Source organism: Anguilla anguilla, chromosome 2 (assembly GCF_013347855.1).
Source record: "Anguilla anguilla isolate fAngAng1 chromosome 2, fAngAng1.pri, whole genome shotgun sequence".
Lineage (NCBI taxonomy): Eukaryota > Metazoa > Chordata > Actinopteri > Anguilliformes > Anguillidae > Anguilla > Anguilla anguilla.
The window spans coordinates 29,152,618-29,176,662 of NC_049202.1; the positions used below are offsets into that span (position 1 = coordinate 29,152,618).

General features: G+C 41.0%; 1 protein-coding gene across 5 annotated transcripts in view; it reads left to right on the forward strand.

The window, feature by feature from the left end:
• The window catches only part of LOC118221529 (protein FAM135A-like), an 84,954-nt gene that overhangs the window by 6,436 nt on the left and 54,473 nt on the right, over positions 1-24,045 (forward strand). For 4 of the 5 annotated variants that reach the window (XM_035406663.1, XM_035406667.1, XM_035406662.1 and 1 more), the window contains exons 2-6: positions 4,602-4,668; positions 9,196-9,322; positions 20,819-20,898; positions 22,146-22,285; positions 23,408-23,478. In XM_035406663.1, the coding sequence (XP_035262554.1) occupies positions 9,246-9,322; positions 20,819-20,898; positions 22,146-22,285; positions 23,408-23,478 (368 nt within the window). In that variant the 5' untranslated portion in view covers positions 4,602-4,668; positions 9,196-9,245. The remainder of the gene's footprint in view (positions 1-4,601; positions 4,669-9,195; positions 9,323-20,818; positions 20,899-22,145; positions 22,286-23,407; positions 23,479-24,045) is intronic. The other variant, XM_035406665.1, reaches the window with a different exon arrangement.

A 24,045-nucleotide genomic window follows, 5' to 3' on the forward strand; every position in this document is an offset into this window, starting at 1 on the left:
TAGTTGAACTTTGTCCTTAGATCAGATGTGAATATTTGTTGTATCTTGAAAATTTCTGGATGTGAGTTGTAGGCTACATTTGATAAAGGTTGATCCAAGAGGTTGCTGTGCCTATCAATTAATTCAGCGATTTAATTAACAAATTTATCTTTAATAATAATAATTAACAAATGGAATAAACTAAATTTATTTTACATGTTGTATATGTGAGGGGTTTTAACAGTTGACGCACTTAGGTTCGGTATTTAGAGTGCTGGACGTCAAACAAGGGTGTTAACTGGTTAAAACCGCTGGATTCAGAAATGAAACATATTTCACATAATCCTCACCTCCCTGACAAATTGAAGATTCCACCGAGATAGAATTTTGAGAAAATTGTGCTAAATTATATTATATATATATTAATTGTACCATCTTGTTTAAAATTAAGTTTTCAAATTAAGTATGAACAGACTGGATCAGTCACATGGGAGTGTTGCCATGGGTGTATGGTTTTTGAAAAAATGCAGCAGTCATTACGTGGGGAATACCCAGGCCCTGAGGTACTGCTGGAGTACATCGATGACCTCAAGGTCAGAGTTTAAAATAATATTTTCTCTTGCCTGGTGGAGTAATTTGCCCTACAATCCTGCCTGCACTCGGCATGCACCCCCGTAACCATGGATTCCCCTGCATGCAAACACAAAAGTGGAGAGACCAGGACAGTCCCCTTTTCTTTCCATGGGATTTTACAATGAAACCCATAATGCAGCTGTTTTTCCAAGACATCATCGAAGTGATGTTGGAGGCCTGGGAAGTAGCCAGAAGAAAGGTCCCATATATCACTAAGGTGCCCCTCGATGCGCATGCCCTGGGGGACAAAACCCAGCCAGGAGAAACCTGTGTGCCCCCAGAGGCAGAGATCAACCCCGGCAACCTGCTCAACCCAGACAAATGACACTGCCTAACCCCCTGTGGACTCCCCTGCTTCCCTGACTGAACCTGTGGAATCTCTGATGGCGGTGCAGACAGAATGGGAGAGTTCTGTGGGCTTGGCTATAAACCCCAATAAAAGAGAGTTTGGCAAATCCCCCTCCCATGGCTCCCAGGACACAGGATGAGAGGGATTTCTGGCCATCCACACCCCTATGTGCTGTGACTATTGGAGTGGAGAGAGGGAACTGAGAGGAGTTGACATGCTGGGATATTGTCCAGGACACTACCCCTGACAATATGGTTCTTCACACTACACCTGGGAAACTGCCCAACTGACAGTGAAAGGGCTCGTGAGGTAATCATACCTCGCTGTTAGAACTTCAAAGGGGTCCTGCTTTAGGCAGAACATGACACCAACCCCTGGCCATTTTATAACCCCTGGCATCTTCATTCTCCCAGGCAGTGGTTTGCCTTGCCTTCCAAAGCAAGGTAAACCGAGCACAACTCCAGCCCTGGCTTCCCATACTCTGACCTCCCCCCAGTCAACACACCCCCAAACTTCACGCACGTCATCCAAAGAACGTGTGAGGGCCACTTCCCAACGTCTGAAGTGGTGGGGCAGGTCTGGACTGGGTGCCTTCCAGGGACCATCAGCCACTCTGCCCAGAGAGGGTGCACATGTGATTACTGGCTTCGACCCCAGGACAGAGAGGAGATGGTTGGGCTAATGGGGATCCACATCCGGAACTAGCAAGATGACAGACAGCCAACTGATATCTTTCAGGTGCCAAAGGATTGCCAGTAATCAAACTGAGTCCTCAGAGGTAAAGCTGGCAGCTTCCTCTCATATCCTTACCACCACTTTTTAACATGGAACCATACCTGATGAAGTCCCAGTTCCCAAGCATTGGTGCTCTACAAGGCTGTTGTTTAAACCTATGGACATGTCTGCCCTATGCAAGGGTTTAATTGGATTGGCCATCCTGTGGACTGTGAACTCATTTGAGAAAGTTCCCCTGAATGGACTGATTTCAGTTACCACATGCAGTGCCACTAAGCCCGTTTTCACTGCAATCTTGCTGTGAAGGAAAATGCCTAAGCCCTCAAATCCAGCTGTTCTCTAGTTCTCTAAGTGCTGCTAGATCCATGCCCTGCCACTGGGATATGGCCTGATTGACTACTGTTCATACTACAGCTAACCCCCCCCCCCCCCTCCCCCAAGTGAACCCCGGCTACAGGAGCCAAAGAGGATTCAGGGAATTTGGAATCTCCACACCTGGCAGCTAACAGATATCTCAGCTGCACCTTGCTGCCTCTGGGCTGTCTGTCTTCTGTCACGAGACAGAACCCCCTGCATGCTGTGTAGGATTTGGTAGAAGCACTCTTGGCAATGGGCTGCCTTTCAGTTCACATAACTGCAAAATTAATGCAGACAAAGCACTGCATGTTATCCCGGGAAGCCAGAGAACCCAGCTACACTGAAGAGTGTTTAGGAGAGTCCTTTGATGTGTCTGCTCCATAGCTTAATGTTTTGGGACTTAAATCACTGTGTACATTTATTTTCTGTCCATCAGGTCACAATGGAACTGTTGAACACTGACGGGCACTAGATGTTTTAAAGATGGTTGGTGAATGGTACAGTCTTTATCGTTCCCATTTGACTGCATAACAAAAGTAAAATGTGTTTTTCTTATAACAGTGTTATACCATTTTTTGTGGTGATGGAAAGAAGGTTTTCATCAGGTGCATTCACTAACCTCGACACTGTATGACCTTGTTATGGTTCCTATTCCTAGCCTGTGGGGAAATCCTTTATATGTGTTTTATATTTTTGGCTGTGTATATAAACAATGTGTAGTGATAAAATAAGAGCTTGTCACCATTGTTTACAGGAAAAAGTAGTATAATATGTGCAAAGCCAACCTTTTTATGCGATATGCTGTACTGTAATGTTGCTATCCTGAACTCTGGTACTGACATAATCTAAGCAGTACAAGGTGAAAATTATTCAAGATGATGTCATTGGCTAATGGTGATAAATGTACCCGATCGCTTAATAACTGTCCGGGTCAATATTTCTTTATGTCAGTGTGTTTTCCATCGTGAAATACACACTAAAATTTACAGAAAACAATGAACTTTCATTCCATTTCATTCCAAAAGCAGTTACTAGTTGCCTACAATTAAAAGAGGAACTTGGCAGTATTGTCACTGTTTGCAAAAGCAGCATAAAAAGAACTTAAGCGGTATTCTATAAATTCCTGTAGCCACTGCTGTGATGTTTGGCCTGGCACACAGACAACACACAGACGAATGTTTGTGCTTCTTGACTGCATTGAACTACCTATAATGGTAGCTAATAAGTAATAAAGAAAAATGTAAAAACTACCTAACATCTGTTGATAAGTTAGTCTAATGTATCATTTTATATTCATGCAGTTATCATTTTTATGCCTCCGCGACGGCACAGCCGTGGCCGGAGGCATTATGTTTTCGGGTTGTCCGTCCGTCTGTCTGTCTGTCCGTCCACTTGGACTCAAGGATGAATGAATTAGATTTTGGTGGTCAAAGGTCAAGGTCACTGTGACCTCACAAAACACGTTTTTGGCCATAACTCAAGAATTCATACGCTATATTCATATAAAAATAACAATATAATCAAAACAGTAATGATGGTGGATCCATGTAGTCCTAGATACATCGGTTCTGTGCTGGCAACACTGTCCGTTCAACCCTCTTCAGGATCAATGAGTCAATCACAGCCTCACACTCTTTCATGTGCAGGTGTGCCCGTGTATGCAGGTGCATGCATGGTGACGTAAAACCATTTGGACCAAATTGGAATGAAATGATTCTTATATTTTCTTCTGTGGGGCTCCAAAAAAAATTGGTGCACGGAGAGTAATTATTACAGTGTGAAGAGGTTTTAAAGTACTGTCCAAAATAATTACAATTTCCCAGGGTAAATTTGTAGTTTTGAAATTGACTTCTGTGGGGACATTTGATTTTTGGCACCAGAGGCTTACTAAACTGCAACACCTCAAGTAACCACTGGAGTTTGTGAGCTTCACAGAGAATGGCAATCCCTGGGGTCCCCTGAATGCAATGGATTGTTTTCCCACCACCCCAGGGTCCTGGCCTATTTTTGCTCTGTTTCTATGCTTGTGTGAGCAAAGGTGGGGACAGCAGACAGTATTTGTATTTCCTGCCCTTCTTTCTCAAAAAGGCAAATAAGAAGGAATTGCAAGAAGCACAGTGGCTCTTGGGTACCCCAGGCTTGACTCACACTCAAAACTAGCCAGATGACACAAAATGCATCTTCTGGCTAATTTCAAGTGCTAGATGCAGAACTGGTGATTCTGTTCTATAGGATGGACTTTGAATTCCGAAACTGGATTTTTTGAGCACATTATGGCCAAATAACGAAGAAAAATATCAGCAACAAAAAATATTTTTTAGTGTAGGGATTACAAAAGGAGGCCAAATTGCAACACACAATAATAGGCTATCTTAGCTCGCACAAATTAAACAAGCTCTATTCCAAAGCAATGCTACCAAATATTTCCTGAATTATTTCATATAACTCAGCCCTGTGTTTTTTCATCTTACCGTTTGAAGAGAATGTGGTCATTCAAACTGTGTCTCATCAAAGTGTCACATCAATGTGATTATGTGTTTCATTTCAGTGATGGGTTCCTGGAAAAGACTTTGTCCAAATAAGAAGCAACCACTTACAAATTAGACCTGCAGTAGGTGAGTGTGTAGTGTTTTTGGGGGGAAATTTTCTATTTTTTTCAGATTTCCTACAATAACTCTCCTTTCTTATATATTCAAGGGTATCATATGGCTTCTATCACAACTGCTGCATGGGTATCCTCATTTCTAGCTCAGTGGTGACCGCTACATGGATCAAGATGCCCTTGTGTCTTTAGAGACATTTTTTGGTTGATCACAAATGAATTTCATCATTTTTGAATTCATATGTATGCCATTTTTAAAGTTTTAAAATATAGCCATGAGCCTAATACATTGGTAATTTGCAGTTTCATATGATACTAATTATGCTGGAGATTATGTTTCATAACAATATCTCCTGACATTTTGTTTTACTGTTGTATGCGTTTGTGCAGGCAAAGAACTGAGATCTTAAAAGGAATGATTTGTGGGTCTCAAGTCTCATGTTTACATGCATGTCATTATTCTGAATTTATTTGGAAAACTGTAGTATTCCGGTTACGATGCATGTTATTAATGCTGGGTTTTGCTTTATTCCTAAAAGCAAAACACACTTAAGCCCTTATTTTGAATATGCAAAATATGAATTAGAAAGGCTGTATATATCAATAGTAATACAAAAAATTAAACATGTTTTTTTTTTTTTTTAAGAAATATTTTTATTGCAAGGTAAAATAGAGTAGTCTGCAGTGGTACATAGAAGCAATCGTAGCTTTTCTCATTTTCACAACATAACAGCGGCTTAAAAAAGAACACGCCATTGTGACTACATGACGGCTCAGATAGCTAATAACGTGTACAGTCGTTGAAGCGCAAGACACACAGGCCAGAAAATAAATAAATATGTAAAAAGAATGAGTAAAATAAAATTACAATTCGGATCAATTCAGTAACCAGATCAATATCACCGCTATTCAAAGACATAACCTATTGTACCTGGGGAAAAACAATTTTTTGCACAATATTACAGTGTAAACATTGATTTGCCATACTGTCACAATGCCAAAACATAACTGCCGCATGTGAACGACATAAACAAAAAATAACAAATAACAAACCCTCCCTACCCTCCGCGCTGTCCTCTGTGCCGTTCTCCGGGGCCCACTGCACTCCTTCCCCTCCCCTCTGAGAATCAACACTCACAAGTCTTAAACCTCCTAACTCTTAGTGGACCGTGATCGTGTCCGCCTCCTCCAGTTCTGACAACTTGAGCAGTAATCAAAACCTTGTCTTTGAAATTTTGCACAGGCTATACAGTTCCACAGATGTTATTGTCTACATCTTCCCCAGTGGCCAGCTATGCTACCCCTGTACTTGCTTGTCATCCAGGAACTTCTCTGCTTCTTTAGGGTTGTTGAAGGTGCGTTTGTCCTCACCCACCGAAATGACGAATCTCGCCGGGTGTTGGAAACCGCACCTCACCCCTGCATGCTTGCATCTGGTCCTGATGTTGTCGAATTGTAGCCGCTGCTTCATCACCGCTGGACCCAGGTCAGGGAAGATGAAGATTCGGGTTCCATTGTGTTGAAGAGGGAACTTCTGGGCGGAAAGTCGCAGTATACGTTCCTTTACGGAGTCGTGGACAAGAATAATTATCCACTGCAGCCGAGCGTGCTCGCCCTATCCTATGAGCGCGGCCTATTTTAACAGGTTTAACGAAGTTCTCTTCTCCCAGAATTGCTGGTATAAGTTTTGAGATGAAATCTGCAGGGTTGCCTTTTTCCTCACCCTCTCGCACTCCAATGATCCGAATGTTTTGCTGTTTAGAACACAAAAAAAGGTTGTCCACCCTCTCCAAGCTGCTTGGCCACGTTCACCCATTTTGAACACTGCTCCTCCAGAATCTTGATTCGGGCCTCGTGTTCGTTAAGACCGCTTTCATTAGAATTTACTTTTTGCTGAACGGTGTCTAGTGTGTGTTTCAGATCAGCAATGGATATGTTGAGCCTTTCGAATTTCGAGTCAACATTCTGATTCAGCCGATTAATAGCGCCCATTACGTCGGAAGTTGATGGTGGCTCAGAGAGGTTTCACCATGGTTAAGTTCCCCAACTTAAACTTGTCGAGTTTTGCTACTTTCTCAAGGCAAAATGTATTTTAAATAGTATATATTTGGAGGAGGAAGCGGAGCTACTCAAATACGTGACTATCCCATATCACGTCAAACCGGATGTCTCAAAAAGTAAGCATGTTAACAACTTATTTTGTTTTACAGCTCTTATGTATGTGGATGTGCAGATTCAGTGTCTCAGATGTTGAAGTTAGCCAGCTAGTTTACTGTAAAAAATATTGTGGCAAGCACAAAACCCACACTTCTAGACCGACAAGAAGTCTTAATTTCTGTTTTAAATGAAATAAACATATGCAATACATGCACGACAGAAAACATCAGATTAGCAATTTGTTTAAGGCAGAAGCAGACAAAATTTTAAAAAACATAGTAGACAAAATGGGGTTCAGTGAACCACAGACCAAATTAGTGTTGGGGAAATGACTATTTAGTCTTACATGGGACACCACTTATGTAGGGAGCATACTTCTGTATTCTCACACTGGGCGCCATTTATGTAGGCGTTGCGAAACTTCACAATTAAAAATCTGCCTCATCAATTTACAGATATCTAGAATATTCAACCATAAATAAAACTTCAAGTCCTATTAAAATTACAAATATCAATGGTCAAATAATTAAATCAAAGATAAAAATAAAACCTGAAGGATATAGTTTTAGGATTGAGTATTTTGACTCAGATTCTCCTGTTATAGCAACATCAAAACGCTTGGCATTTTTCTACATTGAAAAGGTATTTTGGTTCAGATAGAAAAAATGCCGTATTAACCTCTGTTGATAAATGTTTTGTCAACATTTTCAGTACCTAGCTAGGTATCAAATAGCTTTACTTTATTAGACTCTAAAACATATTTAAATACTTCCATTGGGCGGCTCATGCAGTTCTTCTTCTTGTGCAGAAAATGAGCCCCACGGTCTGGGGTTGAATTCTGAGTGTGCCAGTGAGACTAGCCCCACAGGGCGGCAAATAATTGTTGGTAGGATTGCCCAGACATCCACCTTTTAAGCCCACTGTTAAGCGGCTGATAAACTTTCAAATTTATCAACTTGGGCTCAGTTTTGATTTGTAGGATTTGTAAGATTTTATTTGAACAGAACCTATAGCTTTCCAAGCTGAGTAAACTATATGTGTGTCTGTGAATGAGAGAGAGGGAGAGAGAGAGAAAGAGAGGGTAGACAAATCAGTTTTTAATCACATTGCGCGCATTCCAAATCTGGCCAATCCATGCCCATTTAGGGGTTACTCTATTTAAAGCTTTATAACTCCAGATGTGAGCATCACCGAGAATTGAAAAATGGCTTAAATGAAGCAAGCATTTGTACCATTTACAATACTAACACAGATTCGTTTATATTCATAATTTACACAGAAATAAAGTGCCACAAATGCAATTGTCTATGAAGCAAAATAAGCAGTGTGCCCAGTCTAAATGCATTGCTGTAAATCACAACATAATCATGTATTTCATTACAAATCAACTGTTCTGACTCAAGAAACTCACTGTTGCATCATTTTCAAGTGGGAATTACAAGCAGTCAGTACAGTGGCCTAAAATATCTAGGGGTCTTGAAACATATCCAAAATCTCTACAAAAATGATTAAATGCTTTTTGTTCATTATTAAGTATATACATGTGCCCCTTCTGAACTATCCGATAAAAAATAATGCGAAAACATTATCACACTATGTGGTACAGTACCAGTACAGAAAAACATAAGAGAGTTAATGATAATGGGATGGGACGACATTATAACAATATTCAACTGTCCACCACGTTTTGGCAATGTTTCAGTTCAGGTCACATCCGGTGTGGTCCAAGCATACATAGCCAATATTATGCTATTTATAAGCAGCGTATCAGTGCCAAGATCACCGAGTGGCCAAAGGGAGGTAACCTGGGTAACATTAGAGTTTTGCTTGAATCTGAGGTGGGATTTGATCCCGGGCCTCTCACTTGCCCGTAGGCAAAAGCGGTGCCAGTCAGCTGAAGGTGAAATCTCCACAAGCCAAGAGCAATGTCGTTAATTTTTCATATGTTGCCAGAGAGTGTTATTACACAACGGTGCTGTTCTATGTCCACTTTTTATAGAGATTTAAGGAAAAAATTGAACCGGAATACATGTTCCCGTGTCAAATTGACACTCGTCGCCACAATGACAGCACTGCTTATAATAACATATATACATGCATATAGTCCAGTTGGACTACTTGGCTAAACACAAGCTGAGTATGGATTTAAAACTGAGTCGCAGTTCAGGTGGACTACTGCATCTGATCACTGATGATAATATCTTTAAGTAGTTTTATGCTGCAAGACTGCTGAAGTTTGAATTGTGAATAATTGATTTGGGTTGATCAAGTTCATCTAAGTGAATGTAATCTTGAACAAGTACATGTGAATCTTGAATGTCCTAGTTCTAATTCTAATTTGTCAGGCATTATGAGTAATAATAATGCAACATTCTGTCCACAGATATGCAGTGGATGACGTGAACATCGCTGGGTCTACATTGAAATCAGAACATGAGTGAGGTCCAGGCCACTGTGGAGTTTTCCGTCGAACTCCTCAAGTTCTATAATGTGGATCTGTTTCAGAGAGGGTGAGTGCTGTAGTATACATTACTAAGCATCCTGAGGCTCACTTTAGTTTTTCTATGTACTAACTATGGATTCTCCCCTAAAGTCTATGGTGAAGTGGTGCTGGGGATGTCATTTGTGATATCATATGGCAGGCCTACTACTTGAATAACCGGTTTTAGGCTGAAGGGACCTTTGACATGTTGGACCCAACAAAATACACAACTATGGACTCACAGCTATGGAACCTGTGTTGCCTACAGGTTTTGTGTTTTTTCCATATGGTTAAAAACAGTCTGCACTATGATGGCATTATAAACAGATTGAGTGGGTGATTGAGGAATGCTTTTTTTGGGTGCATGGTAGGGTAAGTGGGTTGGGGAGGGAGCTGGGGGGGTGGCAGTTCCAGCACTTAACAATCAAATAGTACCATTCTAATCATTTTACAGGTTATTCTTTTACTCGATTTCTCCACAGGCGGCTTATGCGGCTTGAAAAATCGCTTACAACACATTTCAATGCAGGAAAAACCCTGCTCACAAATTTCTTGTGTACTATGCAATTCTTATCCCAAAATCTGTGTCAGGCTCTTCTAGTTTTAAGTTGCTTTTTCACCTAATGTAGCAAGATGGCTAGCGCCATCAATGGCAAATATAGCTAGGTATTTAATTTGGCAAAAAAAAAAGCATTTTACCAAAAAAAACTCCACAAAGAAGTGATTTTGATATTTAGCTGTAAAAACATGATTAAATTGTTTATCTAATGTTACCTATTTAGGATCATATAACTGAGCTATATTGGCTGACAAAGTTGCTGTAAGTTATCTTAGAACTTTCCCTCTTCAACTGTGTTGTGCTGGTAGCATTTACATCTCTGCCAAAAACTATTATTTAGTGAAATGTCTGGATGTATAAAGAAAAACTTATCTAACATTAATATTTGCCCTGCATTGCTTCAGGAGTGGTCATGTCATGTGTGAACAGGCTTGAGACTGAATGTTACTATATAAGGTGAACAAGGAAGCCACTACCTAACCCAGATAATTGAGTCCAGCAATGTCGCAGGTTCAATTCGTGAAAGGGGCTTTAGGGAATCATGAGCAGTTTGTAAAACTAGTAAGTAAAGTTTATTTATATAGCACTTTTTGAGAATAAAGATCACAAAGTTCTTCACAAGTAAATACTAAAATAAATAAAAATATTGTAAACATAACACCACATAGAGACAACACAGGCTCAAAAAATTACTTTAAGGCCAGTTTGAACAATTGGGTCTTCAGCCACGTTTTAAAGGTGTCAGCAGTGTTCACAGATCTTATGTCTGAATAGAGGCTGTTCCGGAGTTTAGGAGAAATCGTTTAAAAAGCCGATCCCCTTTAGGTTTTAGTTTAGGCTTGGGGAAAGCTAACAACCCTTAGTAAGAAGATCTGAGAGACCTATCAGTGGTATAAGGATGGAGTAACTCACTAATGTATGCCCAGAGCCAGACTGCAGAGCCTTGATTGTGAGACAGTGTAAAAAGGGTAAGATAGGTGTGATATGGGCTCATCTGTTGGACCTGTTCAAAAGCCTAGCAGCAGCGTTCTTGACCATTTGTCGACAGCCAAGAGAAGATTTGCTGAGGTATGCAAAAAGTGAATTGCAATAGTCCAGATGCAATTAAATGAATAAGTGAACGATTAATTCCATTTCAGGTTTGACGGGACTGGCCTTAGTTTGGCAATATTCTTCAAATGGAACAAATAGCTGGTTAATATGTTGACTTGCTGGTCAAAATTAATTGACTGGTCAAAAATGACACCTAGATTTCTGAGACTAGACCTAACCATTGAAGAGAAGGAACAAATACAGTCTTTAACCTTGGAAACCAAGCTATCTGGGGCAATGAGAACTTCAGTTGAGCTACAGGAAATTTTTTCCATCCAATCCTTAATGGCCATTAGAAAATAATGTAAAACAAAATTATGTCAAAATTTTCTGAATTTTTAAAGGAAAAGAAAAATTTAAAAGAAAAATACAATTGAATGTCATTTACATAATAGTATTAAATACTTTTAAATTGACTAATAATCTTCCCAAGGGGCAGCATATAAAAGGCAAACCTTGTGGCATGGCACATGACTGCGCAGTAGAAAAGGATACAAAGTTACCAACAGACACTGAAAAACCCCTAACAGATATTAAGAAAACCATTAGGGGCTGTCCCAGTGATGCCCACACACTGCTTAAGCCTTTCTTTTAGGATACTGTGGTCAACAGTATCAAAACTGTGCTAAGATCCAGCAATACCAGAAGAGAGCATTATTCATTATCAGCATGCATCAAGATATCATCAGAGATCCTTGAGGAGAGTTGTTATGAAAACCAGACTGGAACTTGACAGTGGCACCCCCAGAAATTTTTCATAGGGGTGGCCAGATGGGGCCACTGAAAATCTTGGGGGTGGCGCAGCAAAACCAAAAGCCATAACTGAATTTCAGGAATTCTATTATGCTGTTGTAGTAGGCTATATAGCCTAGGCTAGTTGAAAACTATGTCAATATGAGAGCTTAGGAATCGCACACTGATATACTTTGGTTTCTTATTTTACAGTTAATGTTACTAATTATCTGATGTGCATAGACTAATACCGGTACAGTTAACATTTTGAGTTCCACAACAATCCTGTTTTAATGTGTTATGTATCTGTATATACATGTGTTAGGTGATTCATTGTTCTTCAAATAGGCTAGTTGTCCTTTACCTTAAAAAGACAAATATATAGCTTTAATTTGAAGGAGTACATTGATTGTAAGGAACAAAACATTTACTGGGAACAAGCCTACTCAAGTTTAAAAACACCACACAGAGGCCTCCAGTTATTTTCAATACAGCTTTATTTGCCTGTTGTTGTGTCTTTTGGCAAACACATCCACAAAATCATCAAGATTTATGGCCCTAGCCCTTCTTGACTCTACACTTAACACCCCCAAATTGCTCAATCACTCGTCACTCATTGTATTTCTCAAGACAGTCTTGATTAACTTTAGTACAGAAAAACTGCTCTCACATGCTGCAGTGCTCGCCAGCTAGCTAGCTGGCGAGCATGGAGAAATATTTGAGTCAGTCCACATCATCAGGTGATGCTAAGCCCAAACTAGCTAAATTGAGAAAATATGACGACAGTTATATCGAGTTTGGTTTTACTGAGAACAGCGACGGGAGACCAAAATGCATCATGTGTCTTCAGGTGCTAGCGAATGAAGCCATGAAGCCAGCCAAGCTAAAGCGACATCTGATTACAAAGCACTCGGAATATCAGGGCAAAACAAAATAATTTTTCTGTCGAAAGAGCGAGAAATAATAGGTAATGCAAGTGCAATTTTGCTAATTTTAAACATCCCGTGGAACACCTCCCTATATGGCTCAAGGAAGACTGTGAGCTCTATTAAACCAAGCCACTAGTTTGCTTCCTATCAAGAATTTGCTTAAGCTGAGGGATCTCATATTCGAGATCCTCAGTGCTGCAGTTGTATTGTGAGGCAAATAGAAACACTACATTTTTCTCACAAAATGTGGGACTGCAGGGATTAGGGATTCAAGGCTAGTATCCCTTGCATTATGACACAATTTTCTTTAGAAAATCTTCTCTTCACCTCAGAGAGAAGCACATCAACAATTGGAATGAATGAACCTGACCGAAATGCCTCCTTATCTATGTTGACCTGTCTTTGAACTATTGGAGTGGAAATGTAATACCCTTCAAGCCTAGAGCTTGGTGTGACCTGACGCCCTGGACGACCTGGAGGTGCAACACCGATGTTGCATTGCTCGGCAAGGGTCACAGTATTGTCCCAAATCTCATTAAAGAGAGAGTCCTCTCTGTAACTGTTCAATGTGTCAACAGGAGAATCAACAAGGATAACAGCTGTGCCCAAATTGAGTTGTGGGGACTGTAAAATATCTGACAGCTGTTTTATCTCACCAGAAACATTGGTGAATGTTACAAACATAAGAAGCTAATGGGGCCTCTGATTTAATGTGTGCTTGCACACCTGTGTTCTTCCCACTCATGACAGAGGCACCATCATATGCTTGCCCTACTAGGTGGTTTCTGTAGTCAGGGCCATACTTCTGCAGTATTTGTACAGTTTTCTGTGAAAGTGCTGCAGCATCCAGGCGCTCTTCTGCTTCAAAGGTTAGGAAACTTTCACATGTTGACCTATTGTAATAGTATCGAATTACAAAGGACATCTGTTCCTTCTTCCTAATGTCTTTGGTCTCGGTGATCATAATGCTGAAAACCTCACTTTGTGTAACTTCACTAATTATTGAGGTGCGGACCATTTCAGCCAGACAATCAATTATTTTGTTTTGTGTACTATGTCCAACGTATATTGCATTTCTTTGACTTGTCATTTTTCTTTTGACTGTGTGATCATGCTTGGCTACCAGTTCCATATTAGAGAGGAAATTTCCTTTATTCTGACCTTCCATTTCTTTATGTGCTCTCTGTGCAATGTTTTGCATAGCTGTGAGGAGCAGGGTTTCTCCGACAGTTCTAATGTACTCTCTATTTTCCCTCACTAATTTATTATATTCTGCATTTAAGGAGGCTGAGAGAGAGCATTTGCTTGCATTAGTATGTGATTCTGATTTGGCATAGCCTACAAATCCCCCATCTTTGTAAGTTGCAATTTTTTAACCCCTCTTCAGATGTAAACCCTGAATCACCTGAGGAGGGGAGGCTGAAGTGCCGGCAGGCATAGCAGTAGGCAGAGTCTTTACTCTGAGAGTATTCCAGCCATTTATGCATAATGTACCACTCTTTCACGAAGCCCCGTCTTCTATCCCCCTGAAGGGTCCGAGGGAAAAACTTCAGATGTGGCTGTTTGGACCCCTCTGCTCTTGACTGGGATATATCTAGGATGAAACAGGCAAAATCAGTTATTCTGATTTTAAAATAATAATTTAAAATAAATAAAATAATAATAATAATAATAATAACATGAGTAGCTAGCCCCTCTCCATAGTAATTACCGATTACATTTGTAATATCGGCCGATAGACAATTCTATTCGGACTATTCAAACTCAACTACCAATAAACATAAATCAGAAAGCTTTATGTGATTATGTCATGACTCATAACTCAATGTAGACAAGCTATAACCATACATTTATCCAGATAACGTTACTCTCTAGCCATCCATTTCATTATCAGGGGCACACCATCATAGCTTCACCTGTTGGTCCAGGAACGGGTTGAATAGCTCTAGCTGAGTCCTGCCTCGCTTGGTTGTCAACCTCTGTGACTGTTGTTGCTGCCTGTTCCGCACTTTCATTCTATGCTGCTGTCTGTTGTTCTTCACTGTGCTCTGTCACTGATGCTGCCTGTGCCTGTTCATCACTGTCATGTTCTGCCTCTGTTCTGTCATGCTCTCTCGCTGCCTCTGCCTGTTCATTGGCTTGCTCAATGATGTTATCATCATCTTCGACTGTGTCCTCACTAACGTTAACCCTCTGCTGCTGCTCCCCTTTCGGCTGCGTCTCCCCTGTACTACTGATATCTGTGGACTTTCTCATTTTCTGCAAATTGACATAGCACAGCACAGTGACTAATCGTAGCTAGTAAGCTAATGCTATACCAGCCCATAACATCAACTAGCTAGATGCTCTGGCAGTCCTAAGTTCATCAAGTGGTTTGAAAATCGTTCTAGAAAGCTACGATAACTCTAACTATAGTTAGCTAACACTGTCATAATGCTGCAGAGTAACCTTAAGGCAGTGGTTCTCAAAGTGGGTTCCCAGGGGTCCGCGACCCATAGCCAGGGGTCCGCGAAATAATTTGCTATAAATTATAAAATTTCTACAGATGGGGACCATTTGCGCCAAGCTGTGCAATAAAACACGCATATTGTGTCCATTCAGTTACTCCCACGTTTGCTTTGGGCCAATAGAAACTCTGAGGTGATTGTGACACATCACGTCAATCTGTCATGAATCACTCACTTCACTCAGGGCGCAACGAACCGTTCCTGCTGCTGCTTAGCTTGGCTTATTAGCCAGCTAGCTACCTGGCGAGCATGGAGAAATATTTGAGTCAGTCCACATCGTCAAGTGATGCTAAGCCCAAACTAGCTAAATTGAGAAAATATGACGACAGTTATATCGAGTTTGGTTTTACTGAGAACAGCGACGGGAGACCAAAATGCATCATGTGTCTTCAGGTGCTAGCGAATGAAGCCATGAAGCCAGCCAAGCTAAAGCGACATCTGATTACAAAGCACTCGGAATATCAGGGCAAAACAAAATAATTTTTCTGTCGAAAGAGCGAGAAATACACCCGCCAGAAAACACGGATTGTGAACCTGGTCACAACTTCAGAGAGAGCACAGAAGGCTTCTTATTTGGTGGCGAACTTGGAGAAGAACTCATACTTCCAGCGGCGGTTGAAATGTGTGAAGTTATGCTTGGGACAGAGGCAGCTAATAAACTGAAAGCTGTACCTCTCTCAAATGACACTATGAGGAGGAGAATTGAAGAACTCTCGGTTGACATTCAGTCACAGCTACTGGATAGATTGCGTTCCTGTGAGCAATTTTCTATTCAGTTGGACGAATCAACAGACATTGCCAGTGCGGCTCAGTTGATGGTTTTGGTTCGCTGTCCATGGGAAGGGAACATTTTGGAGGACTTTCTGTTCTGCAAGGAGGTGCCTGGAAGGACAACGGGTGAGGAAATATTCAGACTCCTGGATGCTTTCATGACTGAAGCAGAACTGAGCTGGGAAAAATGCGTGGCCGTTTGTACGGATGGTGCGGCGGGGATGACGGGCCGAAAGAGTGGGGTTATTTTGCGGATAAAGGCTGTCAACCCGAAGGTTATGGCTACGCACTGTATGCTGCATCGGCAGGCGCTCGCATCCAAAGGTATCGAACCAGACCTTCACTTTGTTTTGAACACAGTTGTGACTACAGTTAATTTTGTGAAGTCAAGAGCACTGCAGTCACGTTTGTTTGGACAACTTTGTAGGGAGATGGGTGCTGGGCATGACGCACTGCTATATCACTCTGAAGTGCAATGGCACTCTCGGGGTAAAGTTTTGCAGCGGGTGTTTGAGCTATGCAGTGAGATGTCAGAGTTTATGAGAGAGGACAAACCCGACATCGCAGAGTTTTTTTTCGACCCGGAGTGTGTAGCCAAATTAGCCTATCTTGCCGACGTATTCAACTTGCTCAACAGCCTCAACCTCTCTATCCAAGGAGGCTATGCATCTATCCTTGAAGTCAGCGACAAAATCACCACCTTCATGAAGAAAACGGAGCTATGGAGAAGAAGGCTACAAGACGGAGTAACAGACATGTTCCCCCAACTGACTGAGTTTCTCCACACAAACAACCTGTCTGTGGCTATAGTGAGAGAGCTAGCCACCTCTCACCTCACTGCACTGAGCGAGCACTTCAGCTCATACTTCTCCGATCTGAATACCGATGCCTGGGACTGGGTGCGGGATCCCTTTGCCCCAGCTGCAACAACAAGTGGCCTTACTGGTAAGGCAAGAAGAGGAGCTGTTGGACTTATCCTGTGATAGGACATTGAAGGCCCGATTTCAGCAGGTGCCTCATGCAGACTTTTGGCCCTCCCTCTCACATGAGTATCCTGAACTCACTGCCGAGGCCATGCGAATATTGCTCCCCTTTCCTACCACTTACCTCTGTGAGTCATCATTCTCCACTTTGACTGCAATGAAGACTAAGTACAGGGCTCATTTGCATGTGGAGAACGATCTTAGAGTCTGCCAGTCATCTCTCACTCCAAGAATGGAATGGAGAAACTGTGTAGTGAGAGACAGGCTCACCCATCTCATTAATTTAGGTGAGCTCATCAAGTGAGTTATTGTGAGTTGTGTGAGCTAAGAATGTGATGTAGCTTAATGCAAATATTCCAATCAAAATTTTCTTCAGTAATAGGCCTAATTACTATGATGTGTTCTGTAACACTGTTATGATAACTGCCAATGATTTGAATAAGGAGCAATAAGTTCATTATTTTAAAGTTAAAGTACTTACTGAAAGTCAGCTTTAGACTGATCATTTTAAACGTCTGTGTTGCTACAGTCTTGCTACTGTTCATTTTCTGAAAGCTTTTAAGATCAATTACTTGAAAAGTATAAATGCTGTCAAGTTGAGTCCAAATGTAATTTGAATAAAATGTATATTATAAAAGTAAATATAAAAGTATATACGTGGTATTAACATGATTCATATTGAAATGTGTTTCTGTTTATCACTATGAAACAGGTCTGAAATATTTAGGTTGAAAAGTTTTAGAATACAAATAGTTCCAGTGACATCTAAGAGTACAAATGTGGTAGTAAGCATATGCTTAATCGGTGTTACGATTATGGGGGTCTTTGGAAAATTTTCTCCCCTGTAAGGGGTCCCTGGCCCCAAAAAGTTTGAGAACCCCTGCCTTAAGGCATAAACTAGCTAGCTAAGCCCCAATACCTAATTTAACTAGCTAACTTAGCTAGCTAGTAACGTAAGATAGCTACCTAGCTAGGTAATTCAACACCGTCAAAAAACGAACAGTTTACTGAATACATACATTTTTTTACTGTAAGTAAGCATTGTATGACTTACAGTCTGGTGGTCTCAACTCAACTCTACAGGCAACTGCCAGCTAGGCTAGCTTCCACGAGAGCAGCAGCAGGCCGGGGGAGGGGGTCGGAGTGTGACGCAGTGATGGACAGTCAAAAGCGGCTGGCTGGCTATGCATTTGTTATTTTCTTTCACATGAACTATTATGAAAAATATACATTATTGATTTAAATGAATAGTACCTAATGTAAAATATCAGATAGAAGTATATTATGCATACTCAGAAGCATATTATGCATATGCGACTCGCGAGGGGGGGCCAGTGGGGGGGGCCAGCGATTGTATCAGGATGGCCGTGGCTCCTCCTGGCCAGCCCTTGGTGGCACCACTGGAACTTGAAGGGAGATGGGGGAGAAGCAATCCAAAATTACAGGCCGAGATGGTCAGTTGGTTCAGTTGGGGAGTGGGGGGGATTTCAGCCCTCATATCTCTGACCTTACGCTTAGAAATTCTGCCACAAAACTATAACATCATCAGTGTGAATGTTAAAATCACCAAGAATAATTACTCTAGACAGAATCTCAGTGAATTCAGACAGGAAGAAACTGTTTAATCCAGAGGTATGGTAGATTAAAATGCAAAAGAATGGATTTGATTGTCCTACTTTCAACATTTGCCTTTCGAAAGAGAACGACCCAGTGCTTACCGTGCGACAGTCAAAAGGATTCCTAAACACGCTGGCAAGGCCTCCATCCTGCCCTGACATTCCAGGAGTGCTAATAGAAATGCAGTCAACTGGGCACAGCTCAATTGGAGGGCTGTATTCAGTTAAAAAGAGGAAATCCAAGTTCCTTGCGACAAAAAGATTGTTAAGTATTGTAGAGATCCGAGAAAGTTTACCTCTAGTGTAGTTACACTAAGTGTTGCTGTTATGTCTGTTTTAATGTTGCGCGTGTTTGCAGGGTTCATCTGTCAGTCAACCTGCTGTCTGCCAGCCATGGGAATGGTTAGGATGTTCATGTGCCTGGTGCCAAATGGACTATTAGGACGAGTCTTCTGTCAGGTGGCTAACTATGCACGCTGTCTGTAGCCAGGGACAGGTTTCCAAGTGGCCTGAGACTGAGACTGAGAGGACAAGTTTGGGGAGTTTTGGGGAGCCCACTTAAGGGATACTGCTGGGAGATTAGGCTGGTTTCGGCACTCTGGAAAAATCGTTGCTGTGTGATGGGAAGCCAAGTGCTCTGACTGTAAACAAACATGGCTGCACCCATTCGTCAGTCAGCCCTGATCCAGCGAAGTGCATTTAGCTCCCTCCAAAGAGCCCTGATTGAGGCTCCCGCCCTCGCCCCATCCTGCCATTTTTCCTGGACATGGATGCAACTAATGATGGCGTGAGTGCAGTGCTGGCCCAAGTGGGGCTGGAGGGTGAGAGAGCAGTGATGTATTACAGCAGATGCATGAGAGTGAGGTGTGTGCTGAGGGAGAGGCTGGTGCTGCCGGGCACGAGGCTGGGGAGCCTGTGTCGGGCACTGCAGGTGGTCGACGCAGCAGTAGCAGGAGCAGGATATTAGCCGATATCCGATGTTTGCTTGGGTGGAAGCCTATCAAAGGCCGCCGTGGGAAGAAGTGGCTGTGCAGTCTCCAGCAACTAAGGGGTTGTGGTCTAAGTTTGGGGCTCTACGCATAAAAGATGTGGTGCTGAAGCGCACTTTTAGGGTGCCAGGTAACAGGTGCAGGTGTGGAGAAGTGGCAGGTGGTGGTTCCCAAACCAGGAGTGCAGAGCTACAATTTCTGACGTTCCCCTTCTTAATTATTAGTATATTATCACTGGTATTAATAAAAGAGAGACCATTTTATAGAGATGCCTCACCATATTAATATTTTTTAATTTGCCATTCACCCAGATTAGTAGGAATATCTTAGCTAATATAAGGTTTGTAAGCCAGATATACATTAAGTGATTTTTATGGTAACAGCTAGAATTGTAAGAATCTGAATTATCTAGTTCAGTGAATTAGATAATTAGCTACTCAGCTAATTCTCCAAACCCTTACATTTTTTGATAATGCTTTCTAGCTAACTTGTCTAGCTGACAGTATTAGCCTACCTTGCCAATGGCTGATGGAATTACTCTTGTGACCACAAACTGCTTAGCGGGCTGCCCTATATTTGAACACGTAAATGGCAATTCAGGCGAAGAAATTTATGTGCCTGCTGACTTGTCATTTTCTCCCTTTGGAGGAGAACCCAACCATGCATAATGAACAAGGCAGAGTGACCAGTGCAGTTTAAGTTCATTAAAATAGTTTTTTTCTAACAGCGTTCAGAAAATAGAGTGCATTGGTGAGCAGAACGTGAACAGGTGTTTCACATTCTTCCAACTCATGGCACTTATAATTATAAATTATAGCTATACATTTATTTAATACAGTACACTGTTCAACAGTTTTTAAATTCAATAAAGGATGTAAGTTTGTGGCCTGTCCAGGGTGTATTCCTGCCTCTTGCCCAATGCATGCTGGGATAGGCTGCAGCACCCCCCGCGACCCTGCTTAGGATAAGTGGGTGTAGATAATCGATGGATGGATGGATGGATGGATGGATGAAGTTTGTAAAATTTTTGTTCAAATGGCACATACACATATAACTGCACGGAATGAGTATTTTACCTTATCAAACCTGTGTTTTGTAGTTGTTCCATTGACCTTCATATGCACTTTTGTATGTCGCTTTGGATAAAAGCGTCTGCTAAATAAATGTTATAACGTAATGTAACGTATTTGTCAGTATACCTTTATATCTGGGCTAGCAAAAAATTGGCTGGTCTAGCAGATTTGGCTGCATAGTAGCCCAGAGGACTGCCATGTGGATTGATGATTTGTCCACCCCTCTTATGGTTTATGGTGAATGTTGTCACTTCTTGAATGCTGTCTTCACAGGTTTTATCAAATCCGCGGCAGCATGAAAGTGCCAACACGGGTCCCTCACAAGATCGAGACAAGCCTGCTGCGCCCTGCTGGTCAGTCACCTGCTACTGCAGCAGTATACCCAGTGCACCCTGTTTCCGGTCTGCATTGGCCAGCACTGTGTCCACTTGCTTCCGTTGTCAATTAGACCAAATGTCATATCCGTAATTACAGTTGGAAAATCTGTCACAAACTTTAATTAGTAACTCTGAGAACAGCCATCCGCTGTGTAATTGAGAAAATGTGTGGGCACCAGCAACTTTTTTGTCTTGACTCCACTCCATGTGAACAGCATGAGAAGATGAGCCTGGGGATGATTGATAGATTATGTGCAGGGTTTTCTCTGCCTGTTTAAAATCCAGATGTGTTTCAAATGATTTTCATCCCAGCTTTGAATTTGCATGTAAAGTGAAAGTTGTTTTCTATGTTGTCATCACAGTATATGACCAAAGGGGGCAGTATAGTGTCTTACCTGCAATTTCACAATAAGAGCACTTGCAAGGTACCAATTTTCACAGCCCCCTAAAGACAGAAAGAAAAATAAGAGACAATCCCAAGTCTTTCTGTGCTCTGGACTGGCCCTATCCAGTTATAACTGCATGTCCCTTTTAATAACTTGTGTGTTTCAGGGTTCACGGAAAATCTGATAGGTTTTGTGTATAAACTTCTTCTGAGGGCGAAGCATGATTAAACAAAGCATCAGTACCTAACCATGCACAAACATTAATATTGTAAACATAAATAAATACATTTTTTGATTCATTCATTAATAGTGTTTGAAGCAGTTTAACCCTGTAAATGTCTCAATTATTTTTCAACTCTTTAAATGTGTCTGCCACATGTTTGAGCAGAGCTTCAAAGGGTTAAGTTGAGCTGGTCAGAAGTCACCTGCTTGTCAGCCCACTACTGCTCCTGTTTTAGTGCTCTGTTTTATTTCACTGGATGAGCTACCCTCCACTAGATTTAAACTCAGCCTGGCCTGTGTATCCTTGTATCCTTCTATAGTGCTTTTCTTACCCGATTGTTTTTTTTCCAATTTATATATATCCATTGGTTCTTTTTCACACGTGAACTTTTAGTACTTTAGTTTTTGATAGTGTTAGACAAATATTATTGTTGTTGCCAACTGCAGGTACAGGTGATTTGTAACTTCTCACACAATCTTCAGTATTGGAGCTTCCAAGTCATTTTGTCATATTACCAAGTTTTCAGGGATGAGTTATCAAGGGGGAAATATACTACAAGTGCTGTTGATAAAATGTTTTGACTTCTATTTGACTTCTAGTCCTCTATTTTTCAGGTCCTGATCTTGCCTTCCCTGCCACAGTTCACAATGGTTCCATCTGCAGTAAAACATTTCAAATCCTCTATAAGAATGAAGAAATTGTCATCAATGATGTCCTTCTATTCAAAGTAAAGTTGCTGCTTGATGAAAAGAAGGTAAGGAACAGGGATCCTCATAGCAACTGGGTGTTACGAATATATAACATAATGGTACATAATTAGCCATAGCGTTGCCTAATGAGAACGGATTATCAGTCTGTGGGACTGTCCTCATCCCCTCATACAAGGGCAACTTACATATAAACCCTGCCGGTGGGCTGTGGACTTATAATTGGTGGCTGGCATCTAACAGTGGGCAATATTTACAGATTTTTAGATGGTGCACAATACCTGTCATGATATTTTGTCTTAATATGGTTAATAAAGTAATGATAACAAGATTACTAAACAAAGGAATTTGCTACCTTGATTGTACTGGACTTTTTACATCTTTTTTTCATCATTTTTTGTCCTAAGATTATCAAAGTTTAGGATATGTATAGGGTAACATTGATTAATTTTATTCATTTACAGAAGTGAATTTATGTTACTGTGAGCAGTGCGTTCATGATTCTGTGAAACCGTGGTTACTGTGGAATTTTTCAGGATGGTATCTTACTGCTACAAACCCATCATCCCATTCTTAGCAGCGAGAAACCATTGTCAAAAACATAAGCGTACTGTGGAAAATACTATGCAGTTTTACTGAAGTTCTACTTCAGTATGGCGACAAAATGATCACCATTGGTTCAAGTATCATTACAGATCATTTAAAAAAGCCACACTGGTTAGCATATTAAACAGACTCATTGGAATATGTTCATTTCTACATTTAGCAAATTTAGATTTTTGTGTTCAATATCCCTTTAACCAGCTAGTTGGTTTGGTAGACTAGATATAGATATAGCCAGCTTGTACAACAATTGTATGTACTGTATTGTACACATTGGTTTTGAAGGGATAATCCACACAAAAAAGGATTTTATTCCTGTCTTTTTCTCAAGAAGTGTATTTTGGCCAGACAGCTACATGCAACTTACATTTAGAAATTAATTTAGTACAAAAAAATATGCATGGGAGTTTCCATTTTCAGTGTAAAAGACATGTATTGAAGTAAAAAAAAAAAAACTGATTGAATTTTGTGGGTGACTATCTCTTTAAAATTGTGTGATGTGGAAAAAGTACACAAGTTTGTTTTATATTGTCCTAATTGAAGCTTCTATTTTAATTATTTTTCAGGTTGAAGTTTTACTCAACGAAATGGACTTCCAACTGTCATTAGACTTGCACTTCACAGATGGAGATTATTCGTATGTATCAAGAGGGCACATACATATATATGTGTGTGTGTGGGTGTGGGTGTGTGTATAATACAGTAGGTGGCAAATTAAAGGAAAAACCTGAATAAATGAGTCGAGAAACATGACAAATGCAAATGCTTCCATACAGGTTGTACTGCATTATACCATTTAGTAATTAGCATCTTATCATGCTCTGTGGCATGTATAAAAATGCTTATCAGGCCCAGCTGACCTCGATTTTGGATCGAGATGGCAAGAGGAAGATCTGTATGACTAGGAATGAGGATTCATTATTGGGGTGCGGATGGCTGGAGCTTCAGTCACAAAGACTGCTCAACTGGCTAGTGTTTCAATAGGTACAGTGACTAAAGTGACATCTGCTATTATCTATGTGAAAGACATTAGTAAATAGGGCTGGAAATTGTGGTTGAAATTGTGCATTCGATGACTGTGATGCTCATGCATCAGTGCAGTATGTTAGTAAAACCAGAAGAGCCACTCTTGGACAGGTGGCTGAGAATGTCAACGCAGGGCATGATCAGACTGTGTCAGCAAGAACAGTCCATCGATAATATC